General features: G+C 33.6%; 1 protein-coding gene across 1 annotated transcript; it reads right to left on the bottom strand.

The window, feature by feature from the left end:
* Positions 1-1,110: 1,110 nt before the first annotated feature.
* Positions 1,111-5,801, bottom strand: LOC109812969 (alpha,alpha-trehalose-phosphate synthase [UDP-forming] 6). Its single transcript, XM_020377058.3, has 3 exons — positions 2,879-5,801; positions 2,389-2,662; positions 1,111-1,731 (listed from the first exon to the last, which is right to left on the bottom strand). Exons 1-3 carry the CDS (start codon positions 4,879-4,881, stop codon positions 1,438-1,440), a joined length of 2,571 nt encoding a protein of 856 aa, XP_020232647.1. The 5' UTR covers positions 4,882-5,801; the 3' UTR covers positions 1,111-1,437.
* Positions 5,802-24,223: the final 18,422 nt, after the last annotated feature.

The following is a 24,223-nucleotide window of genomic DNA, read 5'->3' as shown; positions in this document are numbered from 1 at the left end:
TAATAAAATAAAAATTTATTTAAAAATTTTGTTGAAAAACAATTTTAAAATATCTATTTTAATTTAAAAATCATATTTTATATAATAAATCAGCTTTAGAAAGAAAAAAAGAACTATTAAAAAATAATCACAAACCTCAAATTCTAAATGCAAGAAAATAAATTATTTATAAAAATTTTTTTTATAAAAATGTCAACCGTTGTCGAGTTTTTTACTCAAATAATATTATTTTAAAAAAATTTACCCTAATAGTAACGATACAAATTTATTTCTCCAACTAGCACTATTTACAATTCACGCTGAAATCAGAACGGGCCGTTCCGGATTAAAAAATAACACATGAAAAACAAATAAGAACAGACAGTTCCAAAATCAAAATTAGCACATAAAAAGTGAAACTAGAACAGCCCATTTTGCTTTCAGAATGGGTTGTCCTAACCTACAAAAAATATTTTTTTTCGATTTTCACTTACCAAATATCATAACTCAGAAGTTAACATCAAATAATTAAATTTATTGAATATTAATATTATAAATATATCTAAATAAATTTATTAAAATTCAATACAACAATAAAGATTAATAGTGGCAGAAACTGATTATGTTGTTCTCTAATGTCCATCCCTGTTTTAATCCTGCTGGACTTTGACCGACCCTTGAAAATTCGCTTGAGTTCTAGATTTAACCACAAAGTTGGACCAGTGTAAATAGGTCAATAATCTTCATGTTGAAACTCTCCAAATGAAATGTTTGTAATATTTGATAAGTAAAAAAAAATTATTTATAAGTCAGAACGACCCGTTCTAAAAGCAAAACAGGCCGTTCTGATTCCTCTTTTTATGTGCTAATTTTAATTTTGAAACAGTCCATTCTAATTTATTTTTCATGTATTATTTTTTAATCCAGAACAGACCATTTTGATTTCAAAACTTCCAGTTTCGAAAAGTAAACAGTAAATGATGCTAGTTTAAAAAATAAATTTGTACACTTACTATTTAGATAAAAAAAATTAAAATAGTATTATTTGAGTAAAAAACTCACCGCTGTCCCTAAACATTTAAAAACAGCTGAAAGGGAAAAAGTATTTTTTTCCCATACATGCTCCAAGTCTGAAACAAACAGCATCATGATGACATTCAAACATGTGGCTGAAAGAAATGCACAAAAAGAGTTCATGATTGGAATGAAACCAAATCTATGTACAAGTTTTCCCGACAGAAATCAAGCATGTTAAGGAGTAGAATCCGATACAGAACTTCTCTCAGTAACCACTAGGATAATTTACATGGAATATAATATAAGGAAAACAATAATATTAATTGTGTATTAAGAGCAGCACAACCGATCCTACATCCTCAATGACAAAGTAAAGCAAGCACAATAGTAATAACACCTCTCACCACCACCACCATCACCATTTTTTCCAAGCTTAACAAACTATTTGTTCTGAAATGAAACTACTTGTTCTGAAACACAGGCTAAGCCCTGAAGCAATCTCACTATTTCAGCTGTATCATCCAGATAGTACTTGGCCTTACTAGGTTTTCGACAAACGGTGCAGGCGAATACTTCGGCCCGAGGTGAGATCGGACCGCCCATTGAACTGGTGATTACCTCAAACATGTCTTCGTCGGACCTGTCATCTCCTATGCATAAAACAAAATCAGGGCACATACCCTTTTCTTGCATAGCAGAAAGTAGGCGTTTTGCCACTAGTCCCTTGCTCACACCCTGCATAGTTTACATACACATGTGTATCTATTAGAAGCTAAAATGTAAGTAATACAATCAAATATAAACATTTGGCATTTCTCAGAAACATGACCACAAAGCAAAATGAAAAAACTAAAATCTTTTTAAGAGTTGATCAACATGGCAGTTCAACAATAATTCACTATGTTTCCTTTTATGTTATTTCACAAGTACAGGTTCAATTCAGGCAAAAGAAATTGAATAACTTAATTAATACCTACATGTGGATAATTCTAAATTGTAGCAAAGTTCACCAGTTAAACCTTGACTAACTGAGAACCTTTCTTCTTTCAATTCTCTATCCTTTCTTTGATCTAGATGTTGCCCACTTTAATTTGATTTACATAAATTAATTAAACCCAAAATTCAATGAACAAAAGACAATTACCCTCGACTTTTTTCTGACCAATCCTAGTGTACCTTTATTGATCACTCTAACCAGAACAATGGATTTTGTTTTCAAATTGTGCCTTAATCAAATACAAGATTTGCTAGCTTATCCACCAGTTTTTCATCTAGAATTAGTTTATGCAAAATATAGCAGATGATGTCGTTGCTAACATCATCAATATCCAACATATAAAATGAATCTTTTGCTACAAACAACTCATTCCAGAAGTAGGATGTTGTACACACCTGTGGTTTAACTTCTACATTACTTTGGCCACTCTTGACTGTTACTGGTTCATTTGCAAGCACACTCTCAAGATGATCTAGAAGTTCCTTAGCTTGGCATGATCCAAAGTCTGGATCTGCATCCTCATAGCACCAAACAAGTGCAGTCTCCTTGTCTTCAATGGTGGACCCATCAGTTGTTTCAGTATAAAGTTTCATTACAGGTTCTGCAATTTGTTTCCAACTACAGTCCGTTGCGGCAACATGTGTTTCCCACTCTTCATCTCGCTTCATTCTGAAACCATACATCACATAAAAAAGCAATGTCAACCATTAATTATACCCAATGAAAGCACCAATCTTGAAAAGGTAAGAAGTATTAATCGTCTATTAGGATACAAAGTCAAAACATTTTTTAGAGCATCTCTACTAAAAATAAAAAGTTTTTTTCCAGTAAAAATTCTCAAAAGTGTTTCTAATCTTGCATTCAAACAGGTTCTAAGTAATTTACCTCAAAAAGTAACCATGCTCAGCAGCAATTCCCAGATTCTCACAAGGTGAAAACCAATCATAAAGCATCTTCCGGCTTCTAGCACTAACAAGGAAAACCATGTTGTTCTTATCTCTACACAAACTACTAAGAATTTCAAGGGATTTACTGCTTGGACTCTTATCAATGGACGCTTGAGGCATTAGTGTACCATCATAGTCTAGAAGGATTGCCCTAGTTTTTGTCCTCTTGTAAGCTGAAACTATGTGCTCCATTGAGAGCTTCTTGAAGTTGGGATCAAGTGCAACCACTCTAAAGCTCAATCCAAACCCAATCCCCCACCATCTTCGCCGCACATGATCGCTACAAGTCCTTTCCAAATCTTGCAAGAAGCTTCGTGCCCAGTACCCTACATCATGAGTACTCACATATCTATAATGCTTTTCATGCCTAAGCTCCTTCTCTGAATCAGCCATTTCCAGTGCAGAGTCCATTGCATCTGCTACTGCATCAATATTCCACGGGTTCACTCTGATTGCTCCACTTAAAGATGGGGAACAGCCAATGAATTCAGACACAACCAACATGCTTTTCTTCTTCGGGGAGGTTGCCAAACCCAAAACTTTATCCAATGTCTCATTTCCTTGACGACTGATGATATACTCATACGGTATGAGATTCATTCCATCCCTTACTGCAGTGACTAAACAACACTCAGCAACAACATAATAAGCAACTCTCTCATAAAACTTGAGAGGCTCCTCAATCAGAATAACAGGATTATACCCGGGTTTCCCAAATGTTTCATTAATCCGTTTCACCGTGGCCTTCGTCTCAGCTTGGATTTCCTTCACATCCTTCCCTCGCCCCCTTGCAGGATTCGCTATCTGAACCAGCACTACCCTTCCCTGATACTCAGGGTGCTGAATGAGAAGCTGCTCCATGGCCAACAGCTTCAAACTTATTCCCTTGAAAATATCCATGTCATCCACACCAAGCAACATTGTCCTTCCTTGATCAGAAAACCGTCTAATGAGCTCACAAACTTTTTCTTCCGTCTGTGGCAGCCTCAAAACCGATTGAAGCTGACCCATGTGGATGCCAACAGGGAGAATTTTGATACTAACAGTCCTACCATAGTACTCAATTCCAATATAACCTCGCTTCGATTCGTACGTGAGGCCAAGCATCCGGCTACAGCAGGAGAGGAAATGCCGCGCATAATCAAACGTATGGAAGCCAATCAAATCCGAATTGAGGAGGGCCCTCAGGATCTCCTCCCTAACGGGCAATGTCTTATATATTTCTGATGAAGGGAATGGGCTATGAAGGAAGAACCCCAGTTTCACCCTGTTGAATCTCTTCCTCAGGAAAGTTGGCAACACCATCAGATGATAATCATGTATCCACACATAATCATCTTCAGGGTTGATTACTTCCATTATTCTATCTGCAAAAATTTTATTGACTGAGACATAAGCCTGCCACAGTGACCTATTGAACCTCCCACCAAGCTCTGGTGACAAGGGCAACATGTAATGAAACAGTGGCCACAACTGCTGCTTGCAAAAACCATGATAGTACCTAGTAAACTGGTCTGGTGGGAGAAAAGTTGGGACACACTTGTAGGTCTCAAGAAGTATCTGTGAAACCTCATCCTGTTCACTTGGATGCACCTCCTCCTTGAGACACCCCACATAAATAACCTCAATATCTTCATCTCCCAACCCATCTTTCAGCTGAAGAAGTGAATTCTCATCCCACTCAAAAGACCAACAACTCTTACTCCCATCTAGCCTTCTCTGAGCCCTTAAAGGAAGCTGATTAGCCACCATGATTATCCGGTCTCGGTGCACCGACGACGAAGATGGATCAGAACACACACTCTCAACTGGGTCATCATCAACATCAGATATCAACCCAGCCACAGTCATAATCCTTGGAATTCCCCTGTTCATGTACCCAAATGATGGAGCCTCTCCAGAGGCCAACTCCAATAGGTTTGAATAGGATTTCGACACCATCCTTGAACTCAATCACAACCTAATTTGCAATGGTTTGAGACACTAAACTAAACCCAACCCTCAGAACCAACAAGTTCCATCCAAGGTAATCAACCCTCCATACAAGAGCACCCAGCAATAACAACCAATAGTCTACTCACAAACAAGGTCAACAATAACCAAAAAGGGTAACCCCAAATCAACCAAATGGATGGAAAACAAAAGAGGGTGAGGTGAACTGAACTGAGCAAGACTAGTTTTTGAGTTATGGGTCAACTAATACTAGTCCTGAAATGAGTGAAAGAGAAGTTACAAAGCATGAAATGGCAAGAGGTGCAGGTGGTGAATCTGTGGTGAGTGACAATGAAGAGCATCAAAAAAGAGAGCAGAAGTTTTCTGAGGATGAGCTTGGAGAAAGGGATCAAATCAAGGGAGAGAAGAAACATGTAGATGCTAGCAATCCAAGAGAGAGAGATAGAGAGAGAGAGAGTGAACAAAAGGAATGGAATAGATTCAGATCACATAAACAGCTACAACAAGAAACAGCAACCAAACAATCCTCCAGAGATTGATGTCATAAATGGACTGAACTTAGAAGTCAGAACCAGATAACTTAAAAGACCAAAGGAGCAAAGGAAAAGATGAAAACAAGGAACCCAAATGGAATTAACTAACAGTTCAAGAAAATTACCAGTTTGGCTCAGACTTGAATTCCAAATTCACTTTCACTCAGTGAATGTAAAAAAATAAGAATTAGAATCCATATCCATATACATCATTCAGGAGAAGAATAAGGAAAACAAAATATAAATAATAATATAAATAACTAAGATAATAAAGAGAAAAAATCTTGAATTATCTTTTGGAAGAGCTTTCTCACTGATCCACAATGGCCACCCAACCCCATGATATCTCTTTCCACTGAGCCTAGACAGCATGCAACAGTGTGATACTTTTGGAAGCTCACTTGTTTTCGTGGGTCAACCACTAAAAACAACTTCCTTTTTCTTTTTATTTTATTTATAAAAAGGAAACTTCCCCACCGTTCGATGAAACACCAACACTCAAAACTAATCAAAATCAACCGTTGCTAATTCGAGGTGCATTGTGAGACAAATGTGTGGGAAGTAGCGTATAATCTCCCGTGAGTTCGTCCTTATCCTTTGTCCTTCGGCAAGTCCGTCACCGAGGATTATGTTTTGCGTGGGACCCACCTGCGAGGGTTGTCTGAAATTAGCTGCAAAGCTCGTAGGTTACGCCACGTTTCTCGCGTTCATTGGGTTCTCCATCGCCCTCGGTACACGTGGCGCGCTCCTCACCGTTTATCGCTGCATTGAGATTCGTCACTGTTTTGATACTCCTATATGTCATCCTAATCTTGTGTCCCCGACACCGGGTGCGGGAATCTGCTGCACCGGAAACTGCGTGAGCCTGCACTTTAGCCAATAAGAGATGTTCACGCCGGATAAAGTTGTCGAGTGTGGTGACGTGGCCATGTGTGATTGGGTGTGTGTGGTATGAGAGGATAACATTCAAGCGTGGAAATGGTGCTTCGAATTCGGAGCCCCGACCCGGTTATGTGGACAGCTGGATGTCACATTGAACTATCTGCCACGTCATCGATGGGACCCAGACACAGTGCTCAATCCAAGAAGCCATTAGGCATCTCCGATAAAATTAATTTATTTAAGTTTTTTGATGCATTAAAAATGAAATAAGTAGTTCCCATTTGGGATGGCAATGTACGGGTTTTATGATACCCGTTTCCGTCTCCGCAAGTTAAATTCATCCCCATCCCTGTCTCTATACACGTTAAGTATAGATTTTCATCCCCATCCCCGTTCCCGTCGGGTATTGGGTATACTCGTACCCGTACTCGTACCTGTCAATTTTTTTTATAAAAAAATGATATTTTTAATTTTTTTTTTACTATATTATAATTATAATTAAGTTATTTCTTTATCTCATATTATAATAAATAATCACACATAAAAAAATATTAAAATTTTTTAATATAATTAAATTGAAAGTGAATATTAAATTAAAAATGAGAACGGAGAAAGGTATGGTACGGGTACGGGGCGGGTAAGTACATACTCGTACCAGTACCTGTACCCGATTTAATATATGGGGTTTTACCTGTACCCGTACCCGTACTCGGTCAAACCGGGTATTCCCCGTCAAAGTCGAGACGGGTTCGGGTATTACCCGCGGGTACGAGTATATTTGTTATTGCTAGTTCTCATTGTATTATATCAACATTAAGCAACTCAAACACAAATTTATTTCAATGATAAAAAATTTTAAGAAATTCAACTTTTAGAATTTTTTTTAATCATTTATGAACTAAATTTAAATTTTTATTAAAAAGATAATTACACTACAATGAAAGAAAATAAATTATGAGAAAAAATATACAATAAATAGATATTAAAAATAAAATAAAAAAATAGTAAATATATAAAATTTATATGAAATTAATTTTCATCATTATTATTTTCGAAACATTTCCAAATATATTTAATAAAATCTGCTTGAAATCTGGTAAGAAACGATTACTTAAGGAAACAATTCTTTCTCTTCTTCAATCAACTCATGTTGCCACATCAGAATTCTTCAATAACAAAAAATCGGGACTTGAGTTGTTTCATGGGACAAGCAACTTCCATTGGAGTTGCTCTTAGTCCATTACTTTAAAAATATAAGTATTTCAGTAATATGTTATATAAATCTTTAAAAATGTATAAAAAAAATAGTATTTCAATTTCAAAATTATTAAATTTAATTATTTTATAGTTTTGAAGATTAAAATTTCTTAAGATAAAATAAAATAATTTCTATTAAATCAGTTTAATAATTAAATTAAATAACTTTAAAATACTTTGTTACTTCCTAAATTATTTGAGAATATTTAAATAGATTTTTATATTAAAATATAATTTTTAATTGAATTTTGAAAACATTTTAAATCAATATAAATTTATTTTGATTAACATATTTTTTAGTTTCTAGAATTTTACTTACTTTATTTTTAAAAATAAATTAATTTAAAATAAATATTTAAAGTCTCTATATTTATTTTTTGTTTTTTATTTTTTTATTTTAAATTTTAAAATACATCTTTTTTATTATATATTTGATTTTTTTAAAGTATAAATATTAAAATATAAAATAAGTAAACTTATAAACACTAAAATAGTATTTTAACCTTTTTTCGTTTCAAACCATCAAGCTAGTACTAACTAATATTATGAATATACTATTTAAGTTTAGAAAATAAATTAATAAAAAAATAGATAAGAACCTACTTGAAAATTTCTAAATAATGTGGAATACAACTGGATAATTTAACCAGTAAATAATAATTATAGTTTTAATTAGTTTAATATTATTCTTAAGCTTATCATACATAAACATGCATAAATTATATATCTTGTTGTACGAGAAGTAGAAACATTAAAAAAAATGAAAATGAAGAAAAAAAATTAATAAAATAATTGATATTCTTTTACGTTATTCAGAGAAAGTAAAATAAAAAAAATTATATTGAAATTATTTTTAAACTTTTCAATTTTTATTTGATTTATAATAAAGATAAAAAAAATATCTAGAAATTAAGTATAAGTAAAGAAAATGTTTATAAATTACAAAAAAAAATTAATTGAAAATAGAAAAATCAAAAAATAAAGTTTCATTTGTTTTTTTTAGATAAAAACACTTATTTCATTTCTTTCGTGGTAAGAGTCTCAGGTAACAACTAGAAACTATTAATTCTTAAATATGTGATTAATGCAAGTGCAAGATTATCACGGAAGAGTACAAGAGTGACACGTGGTAAATTCCCAGAACACCACGTGTCACTCAGTTTCTAAAATTTGCTTTTATTGAGAAAATTGAAAAGAAAAGGACAAGAGGAACCGAACAGGGACAGGGTGGCAATTTCACAATTTTAAATAGTCGCGGATAAGGCTTTCAACTTGTCTTCGCTGTTTCTCACTTTAATATAATAAACCTTTTTCGATGAAGATAAGGATCACAGTGTTTTGTTTCAGTGTGGTGGCGATGCACCAGATATGATGCTCCTTCAAACTCCCTCACTGTCAGATTGCAGATAAATCATAATATTATTACTGTAGAACAACATAATTTAAATTTTGTTTTTTCTTTTTTTTAAATCTCTTTTGGTCCCTGATAATATTTTTTTGTTTCAATTTAGTCCCACTTTAATTTTAGGTCTCAATTTAATCCTCAATAATTTAAATTATTGCAATTTGAGACTTCCGTCCAAATGATTTAAACAAGGTTAACTCCTTCTGACGTGAATGTCAGGTGGATGCCACGTAGATGCATAGGTGGATGCCAAATGTCACAAATACACCTAGAACTAGAATGGCCAGTTCTGCATGTAAATGTTATGTGTTAATTTTGCAATTGGAACGGGCCGTTCCAAATGCAAATTTAACACAACATGAGTGAAGCAGAACGGGCCGTTCTGAATTCAGAACGGCCCGTTCCAGAACGCCAACTTCATGTTTTTTATTATATCTATATTAATAAAAATATAATAAATAAAAAATACAATAAATTAATATTCATTTATGAATAAAACTATTAAAAAAAAGAATCAAATAAAATATGACCTTCCAAAATACTTCTTTGATTTGAACTTATCCAGTTCAAAATCTTGACTAAAATGCCGCAATGTGATTCAAATTGAAAATAAAAATTTATAATATATCATAAATTCAAAGACAGAAACATAGTTCATAAACTGAAAACAAAAATTTAGAACATAACATATACTAAAAAAGTTCAAAGAAATTATTGAGAAAGGAAATCATCTAGGTAACGTTGAAGGGAAACCCTAAACCACAAAAATTCAGGTTTTACCTCCTCAAGAACAGGTTGTTATTGTTGGGGTACATCGTCAATGACTTCAAGGGGAAACACTGTTTCGTTTCATCCTTGACTGTATAGTGTCAATTTGGTAGTAAGTGGTTCAGTCCAGTTTGACTAACAATGAAATAAAACTTGTTACTATTGTTCTTAGTGATACACTCATCGTCCTTAATGGTACACTGTATAGCCCAAATGTTTAGCAATTGAAGTTATCAATCCTCATTAACAATATTTCCAAATCTAGTGTTTGAAATGCTTTGTACTTTAATTTTTTTGCACGAAATTCTGGAACCAGAACGGCCCGTTCTGGAACCAGAACGGCCCGTTCTGGTTACACTGTTGGTGTGTTAATTTTGCATCTGGAATGACCCGTTCCAGGTACAAAATTTACACACCAATAGTGTAACCAGAACGGAACGACCCGTTCCAGGTACAAAATTTACACATCAATAGTGTAACCAGAACGGGCCGTTCTGGTTTCAGAACGGGCCGTTTTGGTTCCAGGTGTATTCAAGTATTTTGGGATCCACCTACGTGGCATCCACCTGGCATCCACGTGGCCACCAGTTAACTCCGTTTAAATCATTTAGAAGGAAGTCCCAAATTGCAATGATTTAAATTATTGAGAACCAAATTGAGACCTAAAATTAAAATGGGACTAAATTGAAACAAAAAAATATTATAAGGGACCAAAAGAGATTTTTAACTTTTTTTTTTAGCGGATACTTAATGTGGGATTTAAAATATTTATAGTTTTTATGTTAATCATAGAATTAATTTTTAATTTTTAAACTTTTACTTAAAGTTATTTTTATTTTAATCATTTCAGAGAATAAAATCATAGAATTAAATTTTTATTTTCAAATTTATGCTTTAAATTGTTTTATTAATTAAAAATACCATATAAATTTTGGTTTAAAAATAATAGATATGAAAAAATAAAATATTGCAAATATTTGCAATTTTGTTTCTCACAGAACTTTAAATTTATGAGAAATGTTTTTACTTAAAATTATTATATTATAATAAAAAAAATATAAACTTTGTTTATTACAAAAATTTAAATTTGTGAGAAATACATTACATGAACATAAAAATAACTTTTTTCGTTAATTCAAAATATTTTTAAATATATTATATTAAGTTGTTTGAAATGATCAATGCATTTTTCTTTTACAAAAATATATTCTCCTTTACATATCAATCTTTATTTATTAAAAGTGAATCAAATTATCTTACACAAAACCAATTTTAGGAAGTATTATCTGATGTAGCGTTTTGAGAGATTCTTTTTCAATTCTTATTTAGTTTAATTTTTATAGTAAATATGGAAAAGAATACTAAAAAATAATAAATTTTTTATCCTAAATTTAAAATATAATTTATATATTTAAAATATTTATTTATATTAGTTTTAAATATACTTTTTTTGTGGTATGGGGACTATTACCGAAGAATCCTCAATGAAACAACTATCAAGAAAATCTAACAACTATCCTTACTCAAAAACATTTAATGAGTATAACCTAACCCTTATCCTAAGCTTCTCTCTATATATATACAACATCTAAACCCTAAATTAGGAAATTTTATCTTCTTTTCATGATCTCGTAAACAACATCATATGTTAACATTTTTTTTCCTACAATCGTGGCATCTTTATTGTTATTAATTATATCTGATATTAATATAGTAGGTGATCTTGTGATTTTTGTAGTGCTTCTTCTGTACGTGAAGATGTGTCCTTCTACTGCCACATCACCTAGGCTATTCTTGTGTGCCTATGGGGCAAGGGGCAACGTAATGTTGATTTTATTGGCATCACATGCATATGCACATTGAAGTTCATGTCCATTGTATTATGTGTGTTGATGTGTAATTGTGTGATAAACCTTATTATGAATCACGATAGACTTTGTTGCACTATATATATATATTTGTATATATATATATACATATATATATGGTGTTATATTTGTAATTATGTATTTGCATATCTGACTATGTCTTACACCTGAGCTAGAATAAGATGTTTCTCACTCCTCGTTATTTTGTGTTTTATTTATATGTTGTTGTAGGATGATATTGGTGATGAGACCTAGACATTATGTTTGACATGATTTGATGGGATGTGACATTGAGGCGTAGTTAGGATTTGATTTTTTGTTGTTTAGTTATATTTTCAGTCATGATGTTAGACTTATTTTATAGTTATTTTTCATTAGATGTTCTAATTGGAGTAGTGGTGAATTTAGTTTTTATGTGATATCCTCTTCCATACTTGATATTATTCAGTATGCTATATATATATACATGAACTCAATTTATTTTAAATTGTTCTACTTCTATGTTTATTGTGATATGTGGCATAAAGGGTGTCACATCTAGTTGTATTAGAGCCTGGTTGATTCAAACTAGACGTTTGTGTCATATGTCATGGCTACATATTTCATGTGCTCTCTAATAATGTGTTGTGTTGTATCTTGTGATTATGTGGTAGTTAATGTGTTTATTGTGTATCAATATTATGGTTGGTAAGAACGACCATGTAGTTGCTAATGCTCTTCAAGCGTTAATGCTAGTGATAGAGATTGATAGGGTTGGTGTTGCGCCTAGTTAGTCATGGAAATCTAATCCCCAAGGATCCTTTTGGAAAAGGTAAGACCAAGAAGGGTGAAGGTTGATCCAAGGAGGCTCACACTTGAAGACCATTAGGCCTTTAACTAGGTCCATGTTTAGGAGGCTAGAGGAGGCTTCTATAGAGGAGGTTCTTATTATACCTATGCTTTTCATGAGCATTGAGTATGATTCCTCTTATTAGTCTCTTAGTCTCTATTGTATATACATTGTATGATACTTGTACATAATAGTTGCTTGTATAAGTGTATTTTGCATTTGTATTTGTAAGACACTTTATTTCCTTTATTATAGGTTATCCTTTAGGATTTTAGGGTATGTTACTTGGAGACTTTTGCTCCATTTGACCTTGTATTAAGGGTCATTCATTTTCATATTTTTAGTAGTAGAAGTGCGGTGACAAATAGTAAGGTGTGTAGGTACAACTAGTATTTGGGCCTAGGCCAAATTTTACATATTGGGCTTGTTTTTGCTCCATATTTTCCAAGGAATTGATTTAGCTAGGTCTCGCCATCATTTGGTGAACCTAACTAAACCAACTCCAAGTTTTTGGATTGGATTAAATATGAAAATTCAAGTCTTGGCAGCCTAGCCTAGTTCCTTTGGCCAAATTGCTTGGCTTGCTTTGCACAATTGGAAAGCTTGTGTTACAAGCTTCTAACTTAGCTTGCTTCCCAAGCTTCTAAGTTAGAAGCTTGTTCCACAAGCCTCCTAAACCATTTAGGCCAGTCAAGTTAAGCTAACCATGGTTCTCTTGAACCATAGTTAGCCTAGCTTGCACCATAAGTTTCCCCACTCTATATAAACCTTTTTCTTACCTTTGTAATCACTTTTGATCATATATTTGAGTGAATTTTGAAGTTTGTTCAGAAATTCTCTCTTCCAAAACTCTCTAACATCTTTGATATTCATCCAATTCTCTTATCCTCTTCGAGCAAGAGTATGGTGAGGATTGAAGTGACTTATATCTTCCGAGGAGTGGCGTCTCTTGAAGAGTGTTCTTCACCAAACCTTGGTGAAATCCAAAGCTTCCAATGGAGGAGAAGCTTTGGAAAAGCTTGAGAAGAATCAAGGAGCCAAAGGTCTAGGGAGAAACTTGAAAAAGAATCAACATCAATCTGGTTCCAAAGCAAGTTTTCCATCAATTGGTTAAAAAGGTTTCAATGTCATCATCTGCCCTTATTTAAAGGAGGATATGACCCTGAAGCAGTTATAATCTAGTTGATTGAGGTGGAGAAAATCTTCAAGAATATAGAATGTCTTGTAGCTTAGAAGGTTAGCCTAGCTACTTTCATGCTAACCAGCGATGAACATTTTTAATGGGAGAGTGCCTTGCCAAAGATGATGGTTGAAGACACTCTCATTGGTTGGGATACTTCAAGAGGGAATTCTTGGAGAAGCATTTCCCTAATGATGTGTAGAGTCAAAAGTAGGTAGAATTCTTGTGACTAAATCAAGGGGATGAGACTATGGTAGAGTATGTTGCCAAGTTTGATGAGTCAGTTTGTTATTGCTCTCATTACCATGATAATGGTGGTGAGAGGGCAAAGTGCATTAAGTTCATGAATAGTCTTTGTCCTGAGGTGAAGATGACGATAAACTACCAGGATAACCACCACTATTTAATATTGTGGAACAAGTGTAAGATCTATGAGTAATATAACAAAGCACGTGCTACATACTACAAGAGTGGGGGTTCTATTAGAGATGGAAAGTTTGGAGATTAGAGTATGAGTAGGCATACTCTGCACTTGCAAAGTTTCAAGGGAATCAAGCTAGTGGGAATGGAAGCAAATCCATTGTTGGCTCTTCTACTATTAATGGAGTTGCTAGTGTTGGAGAGTCAGTTTTTACACTTGCGCGTAGGTGTAGGAAGTGTAGGCGCTTGGGTCATGACTTTATGCATTGTCTTGACAAAAAGGTGACTTGTTTTAATTGCTAGTAGAAGGGTTATATTAGTGCACTATATCTATATCCAAATAAGGGAACGATTGCTAGATTTAGTTCTCAATTTGAGCAACCAAAGACTACTGAGAGAGTGATTGCCCCCAATGGTGTTGAAGCCACTCAATCTGAAAATTTGATTCAAGGTACACATATTTCATAATTGAGCAACCTTTTGTTGTGCTTTTTGATTCTGATGCAACTCATTCCTTTATTTATTTTGCCTGTTTCAAAAAGTTAAATCACCTATGTCTTGTTTAAAATATGACTTGGTTGTGGAAACCCCTATTGACAATCCCATAACTACATCTAATGTTTATTTAAAGTGTCTTGTTGTAATTTCTGAAAAGCAATTTCTAGTTGATTTGATTTGTTTGTCTCTTAGTCAACTAGACATTATTCTTAGAATGGATTGGTTATCTTCCAACAATGTCCTGTTAAACTGCTTTGAAAAATCCATTACTTTTAATGAGAGTAAGAGTGTGGATTTTATTTCTACCAACCAAATTAAAGCTTGTTTGAAAGAAAATGAAAAGTTATATATGATACTTGTTTATTTAAGGATTGAGAAGAATAGTGAACTAAGTGAGATTCCCCTAGTGATAGAGTTTCCTAAGGTTTTCCCTACAGACATGTGTAGCTTACCACTTGAGAGAGAAACTGAGTTTGCTATAGACTTAGTACCTAATACAACACCTATTTCTATAACACCTTATATGATGTCCCTGAAGGAATTAGCTAAGCTTAAGAAAAAAATAGAGGAGCTTCAAGAAAAATAGCCTATTGGGTCGGGTGTGTCTCCTTAGGGAGTGCTTGTGTTGCTAGTTAAGAAAAAGGATGGCAATATGAGATTGTGTGTAAACTATTGTCAACTTAATAAGGTAACCATTAAAAATATATATTTTTGCCTATGATAGATGATATTGTGGAACAATTAGTTGAGGCTTATGTGTTCAATAAGATAGTGTTAAGATTAGGATACCACCAAATTCAGGTAAGGCCAGAGGATATTTCAAAGATTGCTTTTAGGACTTGCTAAGGGCACTATAAGTATTTGCTTAAGCTATTTGGTATGACTAATGCACCTGGAGTTTTCATGGATTATGCAAATTAGATCCTTCATCCTTACCTTGATAGGTTTGTAGTAGTTTTCATAGATGATATCCTCATATACTCTAAGACTAGAGAAGAGCATGTTAAACATCTTAGGATAGTGTTGCAACTTTTAAGGATAAACAATTGTATGTTAAGTTGTTTAAGTATGAGTTCTGATTGTATAAAGTTAGCTTCTTAGGACATGTGATTTTTGAGGGGGGTATCGTTGTAAACTCGACTAAGGTAGTACTCATACTTGAGTGAAAAACACCTAAGTCAGTGTTTGAGATTAGGGACTTTTGGGGTTTAGTTAGGCATTATAGTGGTTCATAAAGAATTTCTCTAGGTTAGCTTTGCCTTTGACTAAGTTAACTAAAAAAACCAAGATTTTGTCTAAGACTCTAGCTATGAGGAAATTTTCTAAGAGCTTAAAAAGATATTAACCAATGCACTTATCCTAATGTTGCCTAACCCTAGTGAGACCTTTGTAGTGTACTATGACGTTTCTAAAATGGGTTTATGAGGAGTGTTTTTGTAGAAAGGGAAGGTAGTAGCTTATGCATCTAGGCAATTGAAGGTCCTAAAATAGAATTACCTTAACCATAACCTAAAGTTAGTTGTTGTAGTGTTTGTGTATAGTTTGAGGTTTGAGATGTTTAGTGACCATAAGAGTCTTAAGTACCTATTTGACTAGAAGGAGCTTAACATGAGACATAGGAGATGGTCATTAAGGACTATGAATTTGAACTTAGTTATCATCTTGGTAAAGCCAATGTAGTGTTTAATGCCTTGAGTAGTAATTCCTTGCAAGTATTCGCTTTGATGAATAAAAAGTTTGATTTGTTAGAGTAATTCAAAATCCTAAGCTTAGTATGTGAGGAGTATTAGATTGGGAACTTTGAGAGTGGCCAATAGCTTGGTAGATAAGATAAGGGAGAGTCAAAAGATAGATCCATTTTTGTTGAGCTAGGTAGAAAAGCTGAATCAAGGGAAGGATAGTGAGTTTAAAGTGGGTGTAGATGGGGTATTGAGACTTAGGAATAGATTATATATACCTTGTGTCCTTAAACTTAAGAAGATGATCCTACAAGAGGGGCATAAGAACAACCTTAGTATTCATCCAAGTGCCACTAAAATGTACCAAGACCTTAAGAGAATGTTTTGGTGGTCTAGGATGAAGAAAAGGATAGATGAGTTTGTGTATGCTTGCTTAGTTTGCTATAAGTCTAAGGTAGAATATCATAAGCCACCAAGAAAGTTGCAACCCTTAGATGTACCGTGTGGAAGTAGGACAGTATTTCCATGGACTTTGTGGTTAAATTACCTAGAACGGCAAAGAACGTAAACTTTATTTGGGTAATAGTGGACAAATTGACAAAGTCTTCCTTTTTATTCCAATCAATATTAGGTATCCTTTTGATAGATTGAACAAGTTGTAAATAGGGAAAATTATGAGGTTGCATGGGGTTCTATCTAGCATAGTTTCTAATAGAGACCTTAGATTCACTTCAAGATTTTGGAAGAGTTGCATTGGGCTTTGGGTGGCTGATTGACCATTGTAGGGTAGTTTTTAAAACTAATTACGTAAATGGGGCTGTTTTGAAACTATTTACGCCTTTGGAGCACTTTACTATAGTGTCGCTATGGCCATAGCGACACCAGTGCCACGTGTAATTTTCTTTTTTTGAAGCCATGAATGCCATATTATTAAAGTTGTTACAGCCAGTAGCACTTCATATAAAGTCGCTATAGCCTATAGCGACACCAATTAAATTATACATGTGGAGAAAAATACATGTGGAAAAGAAGAAAAAAGGAAAAATATAAAAGATAAAATTAACTGAAGGAAAAAAATGTAAAAAAAACGAAAAAAAAAGAAGTATAAAATAAAAATATTTAAAATAAATGTAGAAAAAGTAAAAAATAAAATAAAAAAAGGGAGGTCACTATGACCCATACCGACACAAGGTCGTTGTGGGCCCTAGCGCCATAAAAAATATATAAAATATAAAAGAAAATAATAAGTGAAGACAAAAATGTAAAAAAAACGAAGAAAAAAAAAAGAAGTATAAAATTAAAATTAAAAAAATGATACATTAAATGTTGAAAAAGTAAAAAAAAAAAAAAAAAAAGATGTCACTATGACCCATAACAACCTCAGCTTTTTTTGGACTATATAGAGTCATTGTGAGCCATAGCGACCTCATTTTTTTTTTTTTCATTTTTTTTGTCTACTTAGAATCGCTATGGGCTATAGCGACAAAATGTCGCTATGGTCCATAGCGACCTCAATTTTTTTTATTTTTAAAAATTTTATTTTTTTTAGTCATTGGGTCATTTATTTTTTTTCTCCAGATTTATTTTACTAGTTTTTAAAAAAAAAATTATTTTGTAACTCATTTTTTTTGCATTTTTCTACATTTTTTTCGTTCACTTATTTTGGGTCATTTGTAAAAAATCTTGTGTTTTTTTAATTATTTTTTCTCTAGATTTATTTTCCCATTTTTTTAAAAACATTAATTTTATAATTCATTTTTTTTCTTGTGCCCTTTCTTTACATATTTCTTTTTTGTGCATTTTTTTTATATTTTTTTTAACTTCAATTATTTAAAATACATATGGAAAAAGGATAAAAAAAAGGAAAAATATCAAATATCAAATTAACTGAATGAACAAAATGAAAAAAACGTAGAAAAAATAACTATAAAATAATTTTTTTTAAAATAATATATAAAATAAATCTAGAAAAACTTAAAAATAAAATAAAATAAAAAGAGAGGTCGTTGTGGCCCATAGCGACATTGTGTCGCTATGGGCTCTAGAGCCTCCAATAAATATATAAATTTTATTTTAAAAAATGTTGTTTTGTTGTAGAAAAATTATTAGTATATTTTTAAACATCAAGTTTTAAAAGAAATATATTTTAAATTATATTTTTTTTATTAAAAAGTATTTTTTTATTATAAAATTGAGCCATTTTAAATGGTTTAGGAGCCTATAGCGACACTACCTAAGTCGCTACAGCCGGTAACGACTTCTACGTGGCTAAATTTAAGCCGTTCTCAATTTAAAAAAAAATAACACGTGGCACTGGTGTCACTATGGCCACAACGACACTGTAGAAAAGAACCCCAAAAGCGTAAATAGTTTCAAAAGAGCCCCATTTAAGTAATTTGTTTTAAAAATTACCCTAAAATGGTCAATCAGCCGGCTTTAGGTACTAAACTTAGGTTAAGTTTAGCTTATCACCCTTAAATAAATGGCCAAAGCAAGAGAACAATCCAATCTTTAAAGGATTTGTTGAGAACATGTGTCCTTGAGCATAAGAGTAATTAGGATGATTTTCTACCTTTGATAAAGTTTACCTATAACAATAGTTACCATTCAAGTATTGGGATGACACGTTACAAAACACTCTATGGTGGGAGATGCAAGACACTATTATATTAGGCAAAACCGGGAGAAAGTTCCATGTTAGGGTCTGAGGTAGTTCAACAAACCACTAGGACAATGAGATTTATTTATGACAAAAGGAAGGCAACCCAGATGAAGGTAGAAGAGTTATCATGACAATAAAAGAAAAGACATTGAATTTAAAGAGGAAGATCATGTATTCCTTAAGGTAACTCCTTGGACTAAGGTTGGTAGAGCACTAAGGTCCTGCAAACTCACTCCATGTTTCATTGGTCTTTACCAAATCCTTGAGAGGATTGAGGATTGGTGGAGTAGCTTAGCAAATAGCCTTACCACTATCTCTTTCAAATTTGCATAAGGTCTTTAATTTTTCTCAACTCAAAAAATATGTACATGATCTTTCTCATGTTTTTGAGTCTAACAACATCTAATTGAAGGATAACTTGAACTATGAAGCTATTCCTTTGAAGATAGAGGATAAGAGAGTGAACTAGCTAATTGGTAAGGAAGTTTTTCTTTTGGTTAAGGTAAATTGGGGAGGGAATACTGATAAGAGTACCACTTGGGAGTTGGAGAATCAAATGCGAGGGTCCTATCGTTAATTGTTTTCTTCAGGTAATTTCAAGGACTAAATTTCAAAAGAGGGGAGAGTTGTAACATCTCAAGATTTTCGCTAATAAATTAATTAAATTTTTTAATAATTAATTAGGTTGGTTTTAATATGGTTTTTTATTAAATATGTTTTATTTTAATATTTGAGGGAAGGGAAGTAAATCTTAGTTAAATGTTTTGCTGTTAAGTTAAACGGAGGTTAAGAGTTGTCGGAACCTGAAATATTCTAATCTTACCCACAAATGGTTTAGACTTCTTGTTTAAAACTCTCATCAATTAGGGAATGCCCAGAAACCAGACTAATCTCTAATTAATGGTTTTGAAAAATGGTTTATAGGAGTCCCCACCGATGTTTTACTCAAAATATCAGAAAAAGAAAAGGGTTTTCGAAAAATGCCAACTCGGCCTTTATAACCAGAATTGGGCTCAGGGGTTGGTTACGTGTAGGAAAGGTGTTAGACACCCTACAACGCCCTAAATCGGTACCCTTATGATGAAACTAGCCCGATAGAGAATAATAGTTTAAATATTTGGTTCCCTTTATTAATGATTATTTACATACTTAAATTTAAATTACGTAATTTACCCTAAGACGTCTACATGGTTGCTTTTATTAGTTATAGTAATATTTACAATGAAAGAAGTAGATGATGGAGAAGAAGATTGGTGGAAATACCTCTTAAGTGGACTTGTATAAAGTGCTCTTCAAATGTGGAATACTTGAGCGCTTTTTGGCTACCTTACACACTACAATATGCCTCACAACTCTCAAGAAATACAAGGAGAAGATTATATACATCATACCTTAACAGAACAGCCCATTCCAGTTTCAATATTGATCGTTTTGGATCAATTTGTTAAGGAAAAAGTTTGAATCTGGAATGGACTATTCTGAAATCGAAATGGCCCATTTCGAATTTGAATTTTACCTTTAACAACCTATGTCAAAATGACCCATTCTAGACTGAGAATGGCCCGTTTTGACCTAGGGTTTCTAGGCCTTTTTAGGAGTTTAGAACAGTCCGTTTTGGATTAGGAATGACCCATTCTGGGCCCCTAATTCACTCTTATTGGGATTTGGGCCTTTTGATGTCATATCATTTTGTTCTGATGTCATATTTGGGCCTTTGGGGACTCCTTTTTCTCGTGCTAAAGTCCATTTATTTGTTTGCGGGTCCCAAACGAAATTAGGTGTCTACAAGAGTTTCGAAGGAGGTTATGACAATTTTCATTTTATGCATCTCATTATTTTCTTTGACACTTCATGCTTTGAAGAACTAGGAGAAAAACTTGAGATTGTTAGAGATCACTCCAAAGATTTGTGACCTTCTTTTAGTGTTCACCGAGGTAAGGGGGAGCAAGTAGTCTTGCTTTAGGTGTGGGATATATGTTGGGTAGTGAGATTGACCTCCAATCTCTTTTCTATTGTTTGCGTCGTGTGAGGTAGAAATCCCAATTTGCGACTTAACTTGTGTTTCTAATTTCCATATGATTTTTTAATGTTTTAATTGATGTTATTGATATGTATGTATGTTTAATTTCCTATAATGAACTAATCTTATGAATCTTGGATTCTCCATGGGTTCCTTTGGAAACCCTAAGGGAATTACATTTTGATATTGTATGAGAAATTGGTATGAGCATGTGGATATGTGTAAATTATAGTTTTTATAAGTATGATTTGACCATTGAAGTACTTTTATCGATTAAGAATATAAAATTAATATTTGACATTTATTGTATGAATTTTGCATTTTCTATAGTGTTGGGTTTTTAATGCGATGTTAAGTGTCACCTTGGGGTTGTCAAGTGTCATTGTGGTTGAAAACGTAGTTTGGTCTCTGTGCAACTCGTGTTGGGTGTGGGGGCTCTAGGGTCTTCTTATGGTGATTTTGCTAGGTGTGAGCTTAGTCACATTGAGCACAAACCTCCTTTGTGCTCCTGGATACACCATGGCAGGTGTGGGATGGTTGTTGTTAAGCATCATCTATACCTTGTGATTCTCTATTCTTGCAACTAATGTGTGTTTGATATGTATGACTTTTGTATTGATTGATGTGGATATATGAGTTTGATATGTTGGGTATGTGTTTATGATATTGTAAGACATGAGATTGATGTAAATGACATGAACGAGAATTGGCAAATTGGTGTAAGTGGATCCCATGAGGGTCACGTGTTGGAAATTGTGAATGTACATCGTGATAACATGATATTGCATTAAGTCTTGTATGACATGTATGATAGGCATAATTTTTTTTGATGGGTACGATATGAAATATATTATTAGGGAAGGTCCCTTTTGGGTAAAAACTTGAAGATCCATAACCTTTGGGATAACTGGGTTTGGGAGCTCCAATTTAACTTGTTTGTTTGCATGAGATCAAACTTGCACGATACAATTGTCTTGACATGCCCTAGTGTATTTACTCCTAGTGTAGAGTTTGATGAGGGTGTGACCCGACATATTCTCCTAATCTATTCTTGTGTGCCTTTGGGCAAAAAGCAATACAATGTGATTTTACTAGCATCACTTGCATATACACATCGAAGTTTGTGTTTTGCATTATGTGTTAATGTGTAATTGCATGATGAACCTTGTTAAGAATGTTGATTGACTTTGATAAACTATCTTGTCACACACACTCACGCACACGCACACACCTACATATATATTATTGCTGTTATACTATTTTGTTGTGTTTAGCTATTCAGTTATGTTCTACATTTTAAGCTAAAATGAGATGTTTCTCACTGTGTTTTGTGTATGTTGTAGGTGAGACATCATGATGTTGATAATGTTGGTGACGAGACCTAGACCTGGTATTTTGACGTGACATTATAGCTATTTAGAAGTTATATTTCATTAGATGTTCTTATTGGAGTAGTGATAGGTTTAGTTGTTATGTGATATTCTCTTCCATACTTGATGTTATTCAGTTGGTTATTTATGTATGAATTCATTTTTTTGTTAAATTATTCTACTATTATATTTATTGTTATATATGGAGTAGAAGGTGTCACAACCATCCTCTAGATGGCTATACCAACTCTAAGTTACCCATCCTTCAACTAAACCTAGTCTACTTCCAGGTCCAAACATGATTAATGCATTCAACACAACAAATAGTAGGGTAAGCTTGATAAACAACAACATAAGATATAATAATAGGGAAGCTCATATTAAATAAACATAACATGCAGCTTGATCCTTGAACTACTCACAACATCATTATACAATCCCACTATAGGGATGCATAACCACAACATAACTCATCATCATATGCTAAATCTTGCATAGTAAAGATCAACGTGTTTATTTATAGCATGCATCGTCACGCATGAATAATAAAGATCTCTTATATGACCAATTCACATAAACTATACTAAATAATAACTACCTTAGTCACTCAAGTATCATTGACATTGAACTAATAGCTCCACTATCACCACCGAGATAGAATAGATGAGTATAAGCCTGCCACAACATTGGTTTGCAACAACCAAATCCCATATAGAATTAGCTCACTACCTAATCCCAATATATCATGCACCATTTCAACACTAGGTTGAGGTTCACACCAAGTGACCATCCCTAACTTATGTGCCCATTCAACATCAAGGTTTAGGGAACCTATACACAACTATTCAATGGCTAGTATGTAGAGGCTCACTATACACCATTTTCATAACATCGTTTAAAGTAAAACCACATTTCTAGAAAACACATCCCTATTTGAGACTATGAAACATGAGGGTCCCAAATACCCAATCGTCTAGAATCTCTTGCTGATAAACTCAATTTAAATAACTCAACTTATCGTTCTCCTATAAATTGTCATAAAAGCCTTTTTTTAAAAACAACATGGATGAAAGGATCAGGCCTTCTTAACATCCACAAAAAACATCGTGAGTCGGGGACTTAGGTCTTCCTTACACTTACCCTCAACAACATGTGTAAGCATGCACAACTTAATTACAACCACCATAGGCTTGTGCTAAAATTTATGTACTCAATACCATATATCAAAGATACAAATATAATTAGTATCAACAACATCATCATCATCATCATATTATAGTCATCATTAACATCTTATACAATCTCTACATCATTTCCTAACCCATCTAGGAATTAAGAACATCTCATACGGAACTAAAAACACCTTTTAGCTAAAACAACATTTTCCCTTAGCAAGCTTCAACTTGTTGAGTGACCTGAGCTCTTTGTGACTCATTGCAAAGTGATAACTAACTCCTTGAGTGCCTTGAGCCTTATGTGGCTCCTTATTGAGCAAGAACTAACTTGTTGAGCACCTCAAACCCTTTGTGGTTCCTCTCATTGAGCGAGAACATGTCGTTCAGTGACCATAACATCTTGTGGCCTCTTACTGAGGGAACATGTCTCGCTTAACAACCATCACCTTCTATGACCACCCTATGGCTTGCCGAGCAAGCTTCCAACAATAAGCCCAGATCATTCAGTGAGATTAAGCTCATTAAGCAAAAATTCTTATTTTATGTTCCCAACTTTCATTCCATGAAGGCTTACTCAGTAAGGATTATCTCATCGAGCAAGAATACATAACACCTCCATAGTGTTGACACTCTCCAACCTTCCAAAATTTCATACAAACCATCCAACCTCACAAAAACAACCTCAAGTTGACAACTTAAAAAGGAAGGAAGACATGAAGAAATTTGTCATTTACACAAGGGATTTGTCACCATCAAAAATGGGGAGTTTGTTGATCGAGATCAA

The sequence above is a fragment of the Cajanus cajan genome, chromosome 11 (genome assembly GCF_000230855.2).
Source record: "Cajanus cajan strain Asha chromosome 11, NIPB_CcT2T_4, whole genome shotgun sequence".
In the NCBI taxonomy this organism is placed as follows: domain Eukaryota; kingdom Viridiplantae; phylum Streptophyta; class Magnoliopsida; order Fabales; family Fabaceae; genus Cajanus; species Cajanus cajan.
Note: the sequence above shows the minus strand (reverse complement) of the source record. Positions and strands in the feature narration are given on the sequence as shown.

Coding starts and splice junctions, on each gene's coding strand:
- LOC109812969 (XM_020377058.3), bottom strand. CDS start 4,881: ATGGTGTCGAAATCCTATTCAAACCTATTGGAGTTGGCCTCTGGAGAG. Junction 2,663..2,878: donor GAGCATGGTTACTTTTTGAG/GTAAATTACTTA, acceptor GTATGGTTTCAG/AATGAAGCGAGATGAAGAGT. Junction 1,732..2,388: donor ATGTAGAAGTTAAACCACAG/GTGTGTACAACA, acceptor TAAACTATGCAG/GGTGTGAGCAAGGGACTAGT.